Source organism: Lontra canadensis, unplaced genomic scaffold, assembly GCF_010015895.1.
Source record: "Lontra canadensis isolate GAN:19392208 unplaced genomic scaffold, GSC_riverotter_1.0 scaffold72, whole genome shotgun sequence".
Lineage (NCBI taxonomy): Eukaryota > Metazoa > Chordata > Mammalia > Carnivora > Mustelidae > Lontra > Lontra canadensis.
Genome location: NW_022631066.1, coordinates 112,367 through 129,205, shown reverse-complemented (window position 1 = coordinate 129,205; position 16,839 = coordinate 112,367). Strand labels below are relative to the sequence as shown.

The window sequence follows — 16,839 nt, the reverse complement described above, 5'->3', positions numbered from 1 at the left end:
TGGGAACTGTGACAATCTTGAATTCTCAGAATATATAATAAATATCCAGAGGGTCATCTGGAAAACATGAAAATTTCTAATAATTTAGAATTGAGATTTATTGACTGAAAGATTACCAACCTGGGATCGTACAGATTTCCTTTGCAAAATGCAACTAATATTTCCTGCTCTGTACTTTGTTATGTGATTTCCTTCAGCTAGAATATCTCCTTATATCTTCTTCACTTTCCCCTATTTCTGTTGGTATCCATCAAAGTCCAGATCAAATACCATACAACATAGAATATATGCTGTTTTATATGGCAGTTATTTGCATACTTATTTCTAGTTAAACTGTAAGCTTCTGGAACTATATCTTATTCCCCCATGTTGCCTAACATGATACCCAGCATAGGGTTGTCACTATATAAATATTGATTTGTTATGCTTACATTTAAGTTATTCAAATTATATCTAGAATTAGAAGAATTCTCTTTTTTCTGCCCAGCCAAAATATAGAACGCCATAAAAATGGGCCACGTTTCCTCTTTTGAGTTCCTAGTCATTCAAAATTTAGAATTCATCCAGGTATAACTAGAAACAATGATGTGTACATAGTGGCTGCAAGTTTCTCCTACAGACAATAAGATTGGCACAAGCAAAAACATTAATTTGTTTTAAAGTTTTTCTTATTTCTAAGGGTTCTCTGAAATTTTTGATTTGCTAATTACAATAGAAGGCTTCTTCTAAGATTAGTCATTGGCCAATAAATTGATACACTTGTTTAAAGCAGAAAAGCATTAAAGAAGTGTGTAAGAGACTATAATTTAAAATGCACAAGTAATTATTTAGTAATATTTTCTAAAGGTTTTTTTATTATTTTAGAGAGAGGGAGAGAGAGAGCAAGCACATGCACATGAGTGGAGGTAGGAGCAGAAGGAGAGGGAGAGAAATCCTCAAGCAGACTTTGTGATGATCAGGGAAACCCACGTGGGGCTCAATCCCAGGACCCTGAGATCATGACATGAGTCAAAATTAGGAATCAATGCTTAAGCGACTGAGCTGCCCAGGTGCTCCTCATTTACCAATATTTTTGAGAAGAAGCCCCTTCTTTGATTATGGGTCTGGTATTTGGAGTGCATTGTTGTCTTTCTAACATAAATCACTGTAATGCATTATCTACTGTTCACAATGTTAATCTTTAAATAAGAGTGTAAATCTAAAGATTTTTGAAGTAATCTGGGTATAGATTCTTTCTAGATTTTTGTTTATTGACCACCCCACTATATTAAAGTTTCCTCACTTTCCCCTAAGTTAACGGCTTATTTAATGATTCACCTATACGCAGTCTTTCCAAAACATTCAAGATAGATTTTATACAAATAAGTCTCATTTTGTTTCACAGTCATATGTAATTATTTTATTTATAATTTAGTTAAATTATACAAGGTGATAACAGTAGGCATAATTTGGGGACAAAGACAACTGATTCTTAACAAGTAGCAGTTCAGCTGGTTGGAGCAGAAGTGTTAGAGGCATACTAGACAGAGATAGCAAGTTAACTGCCAGTGCCGGCATTTAACATGACATGGACAGAACTCAATATGTTTTATGTAGAATGGAGAATAACCGTTAATCTGGTGAACTACTTAAATGGAGAGTAAAGAGATCTACTATACTCTTATTTTATACTAATATCTTTCTGACATTGTTCCACAGGAAAGTTAAGGGTAAGTATTTTATTTAGAATTAAATATCTTCATCCTCTGTGTTAGCTAAAGGACCATGGAGTTAAAAGTATAGGGGAAAGAATAAATAAAAATCTGCTAAAACACACACACACACACACACACACACACACACACCAAAAACTTTCTTTGCTTGATGTGTTGTGTTGATTCGGGAAGAGCTACCAAAGATCTATAGAAAGAGAAAAAAATCGTATAATATATCTAGGCTATTTCAAGTGTGTAGGTTTCATTTCTGGGTTTGTAATCATTTTTATGAGGAATTCATAGGAGTACTTCATAAAAATTTTTTGAAAGAATGAGATGGATGAGGGAATAGAAAGTTTGGGAAAATAAATTTAATTTTGCCTTTTGGAAATTGATTATGGATAGTATCAGGAACCACTCAATTTTGTGACATAAAATAATCAGAATGAGAGTGGGGAGTTAAATCAGCTAAGTATACTCTGGAGATAAAATTATAGAAAAGGGCAAAAGGAAGGATCTTTGTAGTAAGGTTGGATTTTGTCTCCACACAGTAAGAAAGATGGCACAGTTCTTAGATAATCACTTAATCCAGTAGTTCTCAACCCTGCCTATTCATTTGAATTACATACACAGAAAAAAATTTATTTTAATTGATTTCTTATAGGTCATCCCAAACCTCTTCCTTAGAATGGTGATCTTAATTCAGTTACTCCAGTGTTTAAATACCTCTTCCATAGTTTTCATATTTATTTCATTATGATTTTTGGTAATGTGTTAAATTAATTACAAAGGGAGGTCATTCGGAATAATTTTCAGAAAATACCTTTCATATCATCCTACTGTAAAAAAGTAACTGGTTCAAGGAAGCTTTTGACCTAGTGTAATATTGTGAAATCCAACTACTCATTTTCAGGACTATTTTTGATTCCTCAGAAACCCTGTTCAAACCAGCTTGTCTATAGATCTTGTCTATGCATCTTAAAATCTTGAGCATGTTCCTTAAAATATTAAGACACACTCAAAAGAATTCCATCCTATACAAATCTGTTGACTCCCTGGCATCTAATGTAGGATACTTGTTTTGTTATTGGAAGATAAAAACTGGAATGAAATGAAGTGACAATATAAGCAATACTGTTTGTGGGTTTTTCTCATGTTAAAACTCTGCATTAAGTAGTTTTTGGTGGGTTTAAATCTCACCCAGGTGAAATAAAGTATTATGGAGTTTTTCTGAGGGTTAAGTTTGCTTCACATGTTGATATTTTGCTTTTCCAGGGTTTTGAAGGTGTTTCTTTCGCGAACAGCCCAGCGGATTCCATATATGACCGGTGGACGGGTCATGAGGATGCTGGCAGTAATGCTCCTGGTAGTATTCTGGTTTCTTGTTGGCTGGACTTCGTCTGTTTGCCAGAATTTGGAGAGGCAGATTTCACTTATTGGCCAAGGGCAAACATCTGATCACCTCATCTTCAACATGTGCCTCACCGAGCGCTGGGATTACATGACAGCAGTCGGTATGTGGTCACTTGGTGTGTGCGGTTGGCTTGTCCTTTTTCCAGTGACATTAAAACAGACTTCCTTAGAAGCCTTACCATATCCTTTACGAAACCGAAAGGGATTTCACCTAATGTGGTTTGGGTGAAACAATATTATAAAAAGGACAATAATGACGTATGGAATGCAGACTTTTTCTGAGTTTCCATTCTTTTTCAAAGGCATATAGATTTGTAGCTTTGTTGAGAAAACGTAATCAAGTAAATCAGAAAGGAGAAATGCAGCAAATAAGAGCAACTTCTTCGTATACAGAGACTTTCTGTTTTCCATCTTATCAATGTACTCCGATTTGATTAGCGATAGCTATTCTGATTTAGTTCTTTAGGTGGGAGCAAAAGGGAAACCTACTGGTATTTTTTATATAGTTTTGGTCCTTTGATATTTCAGGCTTGGGATCTAGGGCACTCTTTGGGTAAAGATTTTTCCCTGCAGACTTCTTAATTGATCTATCGTTCTTCTAAAGATAATTTATTAGGAATTCTCTGGAGGTCCAGTATTACACAAAAATGAAGCCACTCTCGCTGGGGTTAGTTAGAGTTCTGTGATCGAGAAGCTGGAGAATTTGGAGAGTCACATGATGTCTCAGGCCGGAAGCACAGGTTTTTCTGTTACCTTGGTTTTTGGAAAATGAGGAAGAGAAATCAGTAGGAATATTTCTGTTGTTAACATTCGGCTATTTTAAGCCAGGCCTCTAAAGATATGAAAAATAATGAAAACAAATTTTTGTTATTTGGTTGTCATTCCCCTCAATACACCACAGAACGAATCTTATTTTTTGCTTGGCAGATGTCAAAAATAAACACATGGATCTAATTCCTATTTTCTGTCTCCCCCATATTTGGCAATTGTTGGTTGAATATTCACATTTAGTATTTTGCTAGAAGTTAATAAAAGGTGTATTTAATTTATAACTTAAATGTAATAATATTTTTCTGGACAAGATATTTTAGGAATTTTATTGGCCTGATATTTATAATGATAAAGCAATGTGGGTATATAAAAGGAATGATTATAATGATTCTATGAAAAGCCAACCATCATTATTTTGATCAATATCAAAGAAGATATCAGAAATTATCAGTAGATATATATCAGTAGATACCAATATCAGAAGATAAAACGTAGAACTAGTCTGATTCTGACTTTAGTGTCGATATGAAAATTAACTAAATTGTATAGATATGAAATTACTACTCAGTAGAACCCTCTAACATTATTTTACATTGTTTAATCCAAATTAAGCAAGCTAGGAAAAACCATTTTCTCATATTACTGTGAAGAAAAGCCCACTATATTTCATTTGTTTTACAATACTCAAAAATATACAATGATGCATCATTGGGTAGGAAATAAACAAGCAGAAAGTATGGCCTATTTATCTAGCATTTTTTAAAAATTTTGTACACCTTCGTATTGAGATGTATTTAAGACCTTTTAAAATTTCTTTTACACTTTGGAGGAAATCACATTTGTGATTTGTGATCTCTATTTAGAAATAAATAGGAATATATGACTGGCAGTAACCTTCAATTTATTTTATATAAACTTTTTTTATATATAAGTAAAAGTTTCATACAATAAACAAGACCCACTGAGTATCTATCATTTCTCTAGTACGTGTTGAACACTTTGCAGGAGATATAAAATGTATAAAATTTTTATTCCTCTCATCAAGTAGCTTACTGTTGGTTTATATAAATAATGAATTATTAAAAATTATTAAAAAAACAAAATTATGTGGTAAAAACTTTGGGTATAATAGCAGTTCAATAAAGGAAGACAACAGTTTGGACCAGAACCTAGGAATCTTTAAAGAGAAGTTCTTTGAGCCATGGATAACACTTAGGTTATTGTAAAGTGGTACAGAAAATGTTCTCTTTGATAGGAATAGTGCTGGAAGTGGATTGAATTTATATGAAATGTGAAGGAAATGCCCAACTAAAAAAAGAAGATTATGTTGGACTACACTGTGATTAATTCTGGATATTAGGTTTATTGAGTCTTGAAAAGCTGTTAGAGGAATTTGGAGAACTAGGAATGTGATGTGATGTAAGGTCAGTCTAGGAAGGTCAATCTAGATTGCCTTTAGAAGATATATATATACACATATATGTGTACATACATGTACACAAACATATAGTATCTGTGTGGTATATATATTATATGTATATACACGTTTGTGTGTATGTATATCTGTATATATGTGTTACACACACACCCACACACACACACACACACCCCAAATTCATGGGTTTGGAAAGAAGAATCATTAGAATGGAGAAAGGGCAGTGATTCTCAAACGTGTGGTCTCAGAACCAATGCAGCAGCAACACCTGGGAACCTGTGAGAAATGCACATTCTGGGGCCCATCTCAGACTTACCTAGTCAGACACCGGGATAGTGGGGCCCAGGAGTCTCTGTTTAACATGCTCTGTAGGTAACTCTGATGCTATTCTAAAGTGTAGAACTACTGACTCAGAGGAAGTAATCAGATGAGCTTACATCACCTATCTCAGCTGTGCTCTGGGCACTCCGTAATACTGTTTCTCTGATCCGTCACTAGAAGATTCTTCAAGTGGTGTAGTGTATCCCCTCTTCACACCTCCAAACTATCCATGTTCCTCTTTTCACTTAAAAAAGTAAGGTAGCCATCAGACATCAGTTGTCTTCCAATTCTTGTCTACATATCTATAAATCTTCCCATATTCCTACCCATTCTTATCCACCCCCCCCATTACCTACATACTCCTTACCTGTGTCACACTCACCCAACATTAAACTCCTTATCTCCAGGCCTTTCTCACTTTATATGACTTTCCTATCATCTGAAATGCCCCTACCTCCCAGAGCTCTCATTAAAAAATTCCATTCTGACCACAACTTTCTCTCTTAGATTATTTAACTACTCTATCTGCAATAGCATTTAGTTTCATCAGCTATTTTTATCGTGCTTTACTGCCCTTAAATTCTGCTTTCCTCCAGAGACACAGCTTACCAGGTAGCAAATTTTTCCACTAGCAAGGATGAAACTATGAAAAAAGTAGGCATTTTTTAATACAAGTACCTCTGGATCATACCAGAGTAAGGGGTACACAGAGAGCAAGGAGGACTAAGCCCACCTTCCTGAGGAGTCTGGGGTGGGTAGTACAAGAGAGACTAGCTTGAGATCCGTAGCTTGAGACGACTACCGGGAATGCAGTTCCTTGGACAATAAGCCGGTCTCAGTCAATGTAAGAAGAGAGGGAGAAGCAAAGAGGAGAGATGGATTATTATGATGGGAAGATCTAGGTCAAGGCTTTAGGAGTGAGATAAAAGTAGCAAAACTTGAAAGGCAGGCATTAGTTAAACTAATACTCCTGGGGATGTTCAAGAACATTCGGGTCTCAGGAAATAAAAGACGAGTGATAACGTGCAGAGACCGAGGTGAGAGGAAGTTAGATGGTGGTGGTGGTGGCGGTTTTGTCATCTCCAGGCACTGTTTCCATCCTATAAACTCCCGGAACACCTTCATTTCAATAATACCCTTTTCCTGCAGTGACACATTTCTCTAAAGAAAAGTCGAGACACATGATTTAACAACAGGAACAAATATTTGAAATTAGGACTGTCTTAAAAAATCAGAGCCATGTGGTTGCTGTGATTTTTTTTTTCACACTACCCTACAGCAGTTCCATTTATTTATCTTCCACGAATCTTTCATTTTTATTTCTAGTACATGTAACACTAGATATTCTGTATTTAACCTCTCTTAATTTAATGTTTTCTAATGTGCAGCAGATGCTTCTTTTCAGTTCTCTTTACATATTTCTATAAGTAGCATGTTTGCCCTTAGATTTTTTTTTATACTCAGACTGTTATTTAAGAAGAAATTCTTGTATCTTCAGTCAGCCAAGAAGAAACCTGTCCCAAAAGCTAAATTATTCCATTTCCTAAATGGAAATGTTTCAACATAGGGGACAGGCTACAGAGAAGCAATGGATAGGTTTTATCTTGAGGTTGTGGACAATCTTTGTTTGGAAGCTCTGTATACTTACTTTAGTGTCAGGAGTCAATTCAGAAAAAAAGAGAAAGTGATCGTTCATATATTTATAAACATGCATTCTGGATTAGATTTACATGTCAAAAAGGATCTGTTTTGGGCACCTGGGTGGCTCAGTGGGTTAAGCCTCTGCCTTCGGCTCAGGTCGTGGTCTCAGGGTCCTGGGATCGAGCCCCGCATCAGGCTCTCTGCTCAGCGGGGAGCCTGCTTCCCTTCCTCTCTCTCTCTGCCTTCCTCTCTGCCTACTTGTGATCTCTCTCTGTCAAATAAATAAATAAAATCTTTAAAAAAAAAAAAAGGATCTGTTTTTTAAAAAAATACAAATTGAAGAACCATTCGAAAGAGTGCACTACCAGTCTTCCCACCAACGTTGAACCCTGTTTAGAAACATGGGTCAGAAATGTAAAGGATGGGTCTCTTCTGTTTTGCTTAATGCACGGGGCACCTCCAGAGCTGCTCAGACAGGTGATTTGCCTACCCCAACCATTTCAGACAGAAAATAGGTATAGAAACTGCTTGGAAAAACCTCCAAAACTCTATGAGACTCGGTTTCTTCTTCGAGGAAATGTGTGAAAACATAGAAAGGGGGAAAAGTTGACATTCACGATCCTATTGTTACTTATATATATTTATAATTTTCAGTTCTCAGGTTCGTCCTACATAAAAGTTTGTGAGGTCAGCTTTAATGGAAAACAGATAAAGATGTAAACATTGAGACTATAAAAGACAGGTGAACATGGGGCAGTGTTTTACAGGCCCGGTAGTCTGGGAGTTTTTTACCGATTTTTTTTAATCTGGTGGAAAATGAACTTCAAAATGTGAATGTTCCAGAATATTTCTAGACTAGAGTTCCTGTAAAGACTTAAGCTGCCATACATCTTTGAAAATCATCTATAACTATAATATTATAGTATTATAATACTGTAGTACTTATACTATTCATCATCATGTGGTTCAACGCTTTTGAATTTTTCTGAGTATTTTTAAGTATACTATCTACCATTCCTAGTCTTATATCTGCTTATCCCTTGTTTCTCTCCTAACCTAGTAGCCCTAACACTCAGTGACATTACCTAGATTGTTCTCATTATGTCCCTGAGAACTAGTAAAGGATCTGTCAGCTCTTGATAAACATTTGCTGAAAGAATAAAGGATGAGCTCAGCTCCCTCTATCTTATAATACTTTCTATGGTCAGAATTAGACCAGTGTGAGGAAACATGTTAAAGTTAGAATTCCAGGAGTTACACAATTGTCCCCACATTCATTTTAATGGTGAAGTATATGTTCAGATTTTGGAAAGTATTTTTGAGAAAGTTAAAGAAATTAAATTGGCAGGCACCTGGGTGGCTCAGTTGGTTAAGCCCACTGCTTTCTGCCTAGGTCATGATCCCGGGGTCCTGAGTTCAAGTCCCACATCAGGTTCCCCCTGCTCTGTGGGGAGCATGCTTCTCCTTCTCCCTGTGCCTGCCACTCCCCCTGCTTGTGCATGCGCTCTCTCTCTCTCTCTGTCAAATAAATAAATAAAATCTTTAAAAGAAAGAAAAGAAAAGAAACTAAATTGGCAGTCCCTAGCACTTTTATGAAATTCTACCTCTGATTTGTCCAACAGTCAAAAGTAAGAGATTGGTATCAGTTTGGCATAGTAAATCAGAATTACAATTTTCAAAATATCACATAATGCATTTGAATGAAACTGATGTGCTATTGAGAAAAATTTTTATTATTTCACCATCCTTTAAGAGCTATGTAAAGAATAAGGGAGTTGGGACTGAGAAACACTCTTCTAAATTAATGGAGAAAGCAAATAAATATAAATGCTGGTAGCAGGATTCTCAGATTTTTTTTCTGAATCTACTTACTCTATTTAATAAGTTGGTAGTTAGTTGTGCATGTTCAGGATTTTGCACAATAGCAATAAAATTTTTCATGGCTAAAAAGTTAAAACTCTGTTGCCCTGGGAGTTTCCTAATGTGTTGGTAAAAACTTGACAAATGAGTAAAATTAACTTCTCATGCCTGAATTCCCTTCATGATGTCACCCCAGCATAAGGAAGACCACCTGAATTTAGCCCTCACAGGCAGGGTCCTCCAATATGGGGCTTCCATGTTTGGAATACATAAATTTAATAGAGTGATACCATGGAGTTCATTCTTTTGTTGGTTAGCAGGCAGTTTTTGACTACACAATCAGAACATAGACTTGATGACAGTGAAACAGTACCAGAGACCAAGAGAAGTTAGAATAAGTGAGCAGGTTCTTACCTTACCTACAAGAAACAACAAGGCCAAAGGGTGACTAATAGATGGTAATGTCAAGGACATGGGGGAACTTCCACTCCACGGCTAAATCCCTGCTCAGACTTTAGTTCAGATCTAGGCAAGCACAGAAATGTTTCCTTGGTTACTTTTAGAAGTTAGGTGATGATAATCTAACATGATTTAAAAGGAACATAATTGAGAATAAAGCTATTTTGCTTCCTTCCTTAACCAAGCACAAGAATATATACAAAAAGTTATATCCAAGTTTCTGTTTACCTTCTCTTATTCTCTGTATCTTTCTGTATCACTGTTATGGCCTAGCTATTCCCTGACAAGGACTCTTTTATAAATTAAGACTCTTTTATAAATTGCCCATGTCATCATAGTTGTGAAAAGTCCGGTGCATGAAGTATCTTGTGGTTTGGGAAACTTCTTAGAGCTTGACATTTCTTGTTATATATTTTATTCACTGACTTTGAAAGAAAGACGTAGAGAAGAGTCTAGCAATAATCAAACAGGTGTGACCAGCTTGAGTTCACATTCCATTTCGGAATTTTTAAATATTTAGTTGTTTAAGGTAATCCCAATATTGATTCATCCACTCTTTAAAAGTTCTAATTCATTTAGATGAATTTCACATAGAATGAGTTCACTGCAGAAATCATAATCATCGCTTTCCTTCTCATTCACATGCTCTTCTTTGTTCTCTTCCTTCCTGGTATAGTATTTTAAACATACATGACCATATGTTCGGTAATTTAATTAGTCATATGCTGCTGTTTAGAAGGAAGCAAGAAGACTACAGTAACTGTCCTACTGAGTTATGTAGGAAAATTCTAAAATAGCAATTGTTTCTAAGAATTTAAATATTTAATTACCCTAGAAGATTAGGCTGTCTTATGACAGGTGAAATGGGATATAAGCACCGTTTAATGAGTGTGAGGGAAAATAAATTAGACTTCCTCTTCATCTGACTTAGATTAATGCTCATGATGTAGCTTCATTTACATACATCTTCTTTTATCCTGTTGTACTGTATGTCTGTATGTCTAAATCCATACTCCATCACTTGTTACCACTTCAAAAAAGTGTTTTTGGGGTGCCTGGGTGGCTCAGTGGGTTAAACCCTCTGCCTTCGGCTCGGGTCATGATCCCAGTGTCCTGGGATCGAGCCCCACATCGGGCTCTCTGCTCCGCGGGGAGCCTGCTTCCTCCTCTCTCTGCCTGCCTCTCTCTGCCTACTTGTGATCTCTGTCAAATGAATAAATAAAATCTTTAAAAAAAAAAAAAGTGCTTTTAATTTCAGTCAAAGGATAAAAGCCTGACCACATAGACAGTTTATTTGCCTTGACTTGGGCTACATTGCTAGAAACTTGCACATACTTGTGGGAGGTCCTGCTTGAGTGTTTTTAGAAAGAGTAAAGTGGGAGTTATTTTCGTATTTATTTATATACCACCTCTTTTGAAAAATATTTTGCATCTTTGAGGAGTATTTATTTATATGATGCTACAGGGCTGAAAGGACAAATTTTTCTGTATCTTAATTTTATCCTTACAATGCCACTTTTCTTTTTGGAAGTTAAATTGTGTGATAGGGCTTTTCATTATTTTGGGACAGCTCCTGAAGGACATGGAGCAAGAGTAACTAAGATATCTGTGGCCATCACAGTTTCTTCTACGAGTTTCAGCTCCCTGGTGGAACTCTGGGATTTTAAAGGTGGGGGGAGCAACATTAAGTTGGGAAAAAAAGGGGATGTTGGTTAGGTTACAGAGAAGCAACCCTTTGGTAAGCAATACTCCAATACAAAATCGCCCTGTGATTGGGGACTAGCATTGACTTGGAGTCTAGTTAAAAGTACTCAAAAAGAGCAAAAATCTTAAAGGGCAGCTGGTGGAGTTGGGCAGTCACAGGCACGGACCTAAGCCCACGGACCCAGGTCAGCCACCACTGGCGACCACCCATGCCAGAGAGAGTACGGTCCTGGTCCTGGAGCCCCCAAGGTTGCTTGGCTTCAGGTAGTCAGGTGGGTGCTCTTTAGAACTACAGCCTTTTGCACTCTGTGCTCACTTCACGACCGGGGTCTGAACCACACTCCCCACCCGCACCTGAGAGTGCTCTGTGTGGCCGCTAGTCAGTGGTCTCTAGGACCTGCTGAGAGTCTGAACACTCCCAGGACTTGAAAGAACTACCCCAGACAGCAGTCCCCCCAAAGACAGCCACTAGAAGCAGGCTCCCTGGACCAGTATCACTCATGGTTTTGGCATGGGGGTGCAGGGACAAGCAGGCACTTCAGGCAACCCCTGAGACAGTGGCTAGGGGTGCGCACCACCTGTGGGAGGTTGCACAGCTCGCGGAGTTTGCAGAGGGAAAGTCTGTGTGTTCTGGACCACCCAGAGGGGAGCAGACTGAGGCTTCTCTCTGAGGGTGAAGCTTGGGTGCAGTTTGCTTTCCACCAAACCTCTAAAAAGCAGCAAAAAGCCTCCAAAGGAAAAAGCCTCCAGAGAACAAAAGCCTGAAAAACCGGTTTCCACAGAGCCCAGCCCCTTGATAGGGAGCTGGAGCACTCAACCCAAGCAAGACTGACTGAAAAACTGCGGCAGGCCCCTCCCCCAGAAAGCCAGCCAAAAGAAGGAGAGAACCACCACCACAGAGTCCCCATAAAATTGTAGAAACCCAATATCAGGGGAAAACAATATATTAAGCTCACAGTATTGCCCTAAAACCTGTATATTTCATAGATACAACTTTTATTTTTAATTCATTCTATTCTCGTTCTTTTTAATTTTTTAACCTACTTCCCATTATAGCTAGAGTGTAATACAGCATATTCCATAATAACCTTTTAACTTGAAATTTTTTTCATAAATATACCTATATTTTTCTTTTCCTTTTCTATTTTATTATTTTTTTAATATACATGATATAACCTTCAAGGTAATCCTCTTTCCCTAATCAGTATTACCCCTATATATAAACAAGTTTTAATCTCCCTTTATCTCTAGAAAGTTGACTCCTTTAACAAAGATACCAAGATACACCCAGGAAGAATCAAAATAACCTTCCTCGCCCACATCAAGGATTTATAACCACCCTCCCATCTTTTTCTTCTGTCAGTGTTTCTATGTATTTGTTTTTGTTCTGGTATTATATAAATCTCATCCTTGGGGTTCGTTTTGGCTGGGTTTTTTTTTTTTTTCCTTGTCATTTGCTTTTCTAGTTCTTTTTCTTTGTCCGTTTTGTTTGTATACCTTATAAATCTTGCCTTTGGAACCCATTCTGGCTGGGTCTTCTCTTTTTTTCCTGTCTCTCTCTTTCTCTCTCTCTTTTTTCTTTTTTTTTCTTTTTGGTGGTGACTTCCGATTGCTCTGAAGCTTTCCAGGGTGCACCTTGCCTCGATCATGGTTGATATTTTCAGCTATACATCCCCTCAACCACCTCTCACCAAAATGACTAGGACTAGGAACACCCAACAGAGGAAAAATTCAGAGACTCTGCCCTCTCCATCAGAGCTATTGGATATGGACATAACCAGTATGTCAGAAAGGGAATTCAGGGTAACAACTATCCAGGCAATGGCTAGGTTGGAGAAAATCATTAATGACAACATGGAATCAATTAGGGCAGAAGTGAAAGCCACCGGGAAGAAGTTAAAAATGCTATCAATGAGATCCAATCTAATTTAAATTCTCTAACAGCTAGGGTAACCAGGCAGAAGATAGAATTGGTGATCTAGAGGACAAAATGATAGAGGAAAATGATCAGGAGGAGGCCTGGAACAGCTTAGAAGCCATGAAAACAGAATTAGGGAAATAAAGGACACCATGAAACGTTCCAACATCAGAATCATTGGGATCCCTGAGGGGGAAGAGAAAGGAAGAAGACTAAAAGATAGAGTTGAACGAATTCTCCATGGAAATCTTCCTAATCTTGGGAATGGAACCAGCGTTCATGTACTAGAGGTAGAAAGATCACCCCTCAAGGTGAACGAATCTAGAAAGACCTCAAGTGTTACACATTTATATGGAATCATTTGAACTTGATGAAGTAGCAAAAGTTCATTTTCGCTTTTGCTTCCTTTGCCTTTGGAGACATATCTTCAAAGAAGTTGCTGTGGCCAATGTCAAAGAGGTTACTGCCTATGTTCTCCTCTAGGATTTTGATAGATTCCTGCCTCACATTGAGGTCTTTTATCCATTTCGAGTTTATCTTTGTGTATGGTGTAAGAGAATGGTCGAGTTTCATTCTTCTACATGTAGCTGTCCAATTTTCCAACACCAGTTATTGAAGAGACTATCTTTTTTCTACTGTATATTTTTTCCTGCTTTTTTGAAGATTATTTGACCATAGAGTTGAGGGTCCATATCTGGGCTCTCTACTCTGTTCCACTAGTCTGTGTGTTTGTTTTTGGCCAGTACCATGGGTTCATCATCATTAGCCATCAGGGAGAATCAAACCAAAACCACATTGAGATACCACCTTACACCAGTTATAATGGCCAAAATCAACAAGACAGTAAACAACAAGTGTTGGAGAGGATGTGGAGAAAGGGGAACCCTCTTACACTATTGGTGGGAATGCAAGTTGGTGCAGCCACTTTGGAAAACAGTGTGGAGATTCCTTAAGAAATTAAAAAAATAGAGCTACCCTATGACCCTGCAATTGCCCTACTGGGTATTTAACCCAAAGATACAGATGTAGTGAAAAGAAGGGCCATCTGTACCCCAATGTTCATAGCAGCAATGGCCACAATTGACAAACTGTGGAAAGAGCCAGGATGCCCTTCAACAGACAAATGGATAAAGAAGATATTGTCCATATATACAATGGAGTATTATGCCTCCATCAAAAAGGGCGAATACCCAACTTTTGTATCAACATAGATGGGACTGGAAGAGATTATGCTGAGTGAAATAAGTCAAGCAGAGAGAGTCAATTATCATATGGTTTCACTTACTTGTGGAGCATAAGAAATAATACAGAAGACATTGAAGATGGAGAGGAGAAGTGTGTGGGGGGTGAAATCGGGAGGGAGAGACAAACCATGAGAGACTGTGGACTCTGAGAAAAAACTGAGGGGTTTCGAGGGGAAGGGGGTGGGGTTTGGGTGAGCCTGGTGGTGGGTATTATGGAGGGCAGGTATAGCATGGAGCACTGGGTATGGTGCATAAACAATGAATTTTGGAACACTGAAAAAAATTAAAAAGAAAAGGAGGGGAAAAAAGCCATCTTCTGTTGCTTGAAGAGTAATAGTATATAGATTAGCTCAGTTGTCAAGAAGATTTGGCAGATCTTTTCCTTGTATTAAAACGACTGTCATAGTTCAAACAACAAGCTGTTAGTCCACATGGACTGCAGGTCTCAGCGTGTTCTTACAGCTCCAAGCATTCCAATTCCTTAGTGATTATAGAGAGCTGGGCGCTACTATTTCCTCTGAGATTAGATTACTTAGGAGGAGAAAAGTGTGTGGGTTTTCAGTTTCTACTCACTGAGAACCATTCCCCAAAGTAGTCAAAACTCTGGGATAAGACAGAGATCACTTGGCCAGGAAAAAGGCAGATTTGTAATAAGCATGTAAATCTGCCACTCAGTTGTCAAGCAAGGTCCTGAGCCAAGCCTAACTCAGCAAAATTGTCTCAAAGATTCTATAAGCTAGAAATTGAACAAGGAAGTTAGTTTTTTTTTAACTTCCAAAAGAGAAAATGATGTTCTAAGTATAAAATTAAGGTATAAAATATTTTATTCTCTCTTTGCCCCTTAAGGTCATATAAAGAACTACATCTCAAAGAAGTAAAATAATTTTCCCCAAAGGCAGAATATAAACAAAAATTTAACCCCCACTGTAATCATCCTAAAACCACTCAAGCTAGTCCTTCAAAAAGTATGCGTAAATCGAGAGAGGTTGCCCAAGCAAAAGCAAATTGCCAATGCTGTCAGTCTTTAAAAAAAGATTGACAATTTTAAATGTATTTTTTAAATGGTAACAAATAATCCCAATTCCGGCTCCCTCCTCAAACAACACAAAGGCCAATGACCAGGAGAGGGAAACAGAAGAATGTTACTAGAAGACCAAACTTGCTGCCCTGTCACTGACCCTGTGCTCTGAGAGGTCCCCACTCTTGTCTTTGTGAGCCCTTCTTACATTCATGATCTTGATTGTGTGTCCATAAACTGTGAAGTGTCTGAATTTCACTGAATTTCTGTCACTCCACATCAGATTTTAAAACTCTTTTTGCCCATGCCAAGGACAGAGGGAAGAAAATATACTTTTTCTAACTTTCCCTTTCAAGATGCAGTGGAAATTGTGAAAAACTTGATCCAAGTTCTAGAAATGTGTGAAAGGAAGCAATAAAAAAAAGTCAGCATGCAAATGTGTGACCTTTCACTGCAGTTCTTGCCTCGGAGAGCTCCCTCAAGGTGAGTGGAGACCAGAATAGAATCATCAAGTCACTGTGTGACCTACACAGTTCAGATGATTAACAACAGTATTCCTTGGTATTACTACACAAGATCTCTGATGCAAGCTTGAAATTGGCACATTCAGAATTTTGCCCCATCCTATAATAAAGCTTTCACGCATGTAGGTAATGTACAAAATGCATTTAGCGCGGTGCCTGACACATTCAACAGATGTTCACTACCAAGTCTGATTGAGGGGACAAAAAGTTAGTCCAAATGGAAGTACTAGCTATTTATGATTAACATATTAATTGTTTAAATACAAACAATTACTGCTTGGAAATTTTCTTCCGTAAGACTAAAACAATATTTCCCCAGGTTTTGTCTCTTCCTGTTGGTAATAGAGCAAAAGAAACCCTCAGGCCACGGATGTAATTTCGAGAACACTGGTCAGGAACTAAAGAGCCTTGTGCTCCAGGCTCCGCTCTGTTGTGAACCCTGTGAGGGCAACAGGGATACAAGGCTCTCCTCAGGCTTGTTCGGTAGCCCAACACTGTCCATCCCTTGGCTCACCGCTTCCAGAAAGCTGAGGAGGGAACAGACAGACATTCCTGCCTGCACTGCCCTGCTTGCGAAACCCACTGCAACATCCACCTTCTCCGTCACTCACTATCCCAACGCTGAATAAACTGACTTCAGGCAAACAGAGTAATAGCAATTCACCAGCCACCCATCTTGACAATCATATAGACACTCAAAAAAGGTACCCCAGACTACATGGTCTAATGAAGTCTCTTCTAGCTTTAAAATTCTATCAAAAGTATCATTCTCTTTGTTTTAAGCCTTATAACTCTGATAACCGTTCTCATTTTAACCAAAGAAAAGGCAACTAAGCC

General features: G+C 37.9%; 1 protein-coding gene across 1 annotated transcript in view; it reads left to right on the top strand.

The window, feature by feature from the left end:
- GPR158 (G protein-coupled receptor 158) overlaps positions 1–16,839 on the top strand; it is a 403,983-nt gene that overhangs the window by 369,529 nt on the left and 17,615 nt on the right. The window contains exon 7 of the mRNA XM_032880798.1: positions 2,970–3,208. Within this exon, the coding sequence (XP_032736689.1) occupies positions 2,970–3,208 (239 nt within the window). The remainder of the gene's footprint in view (positions 1–2,969; positions 3,209–16,839) is intronic.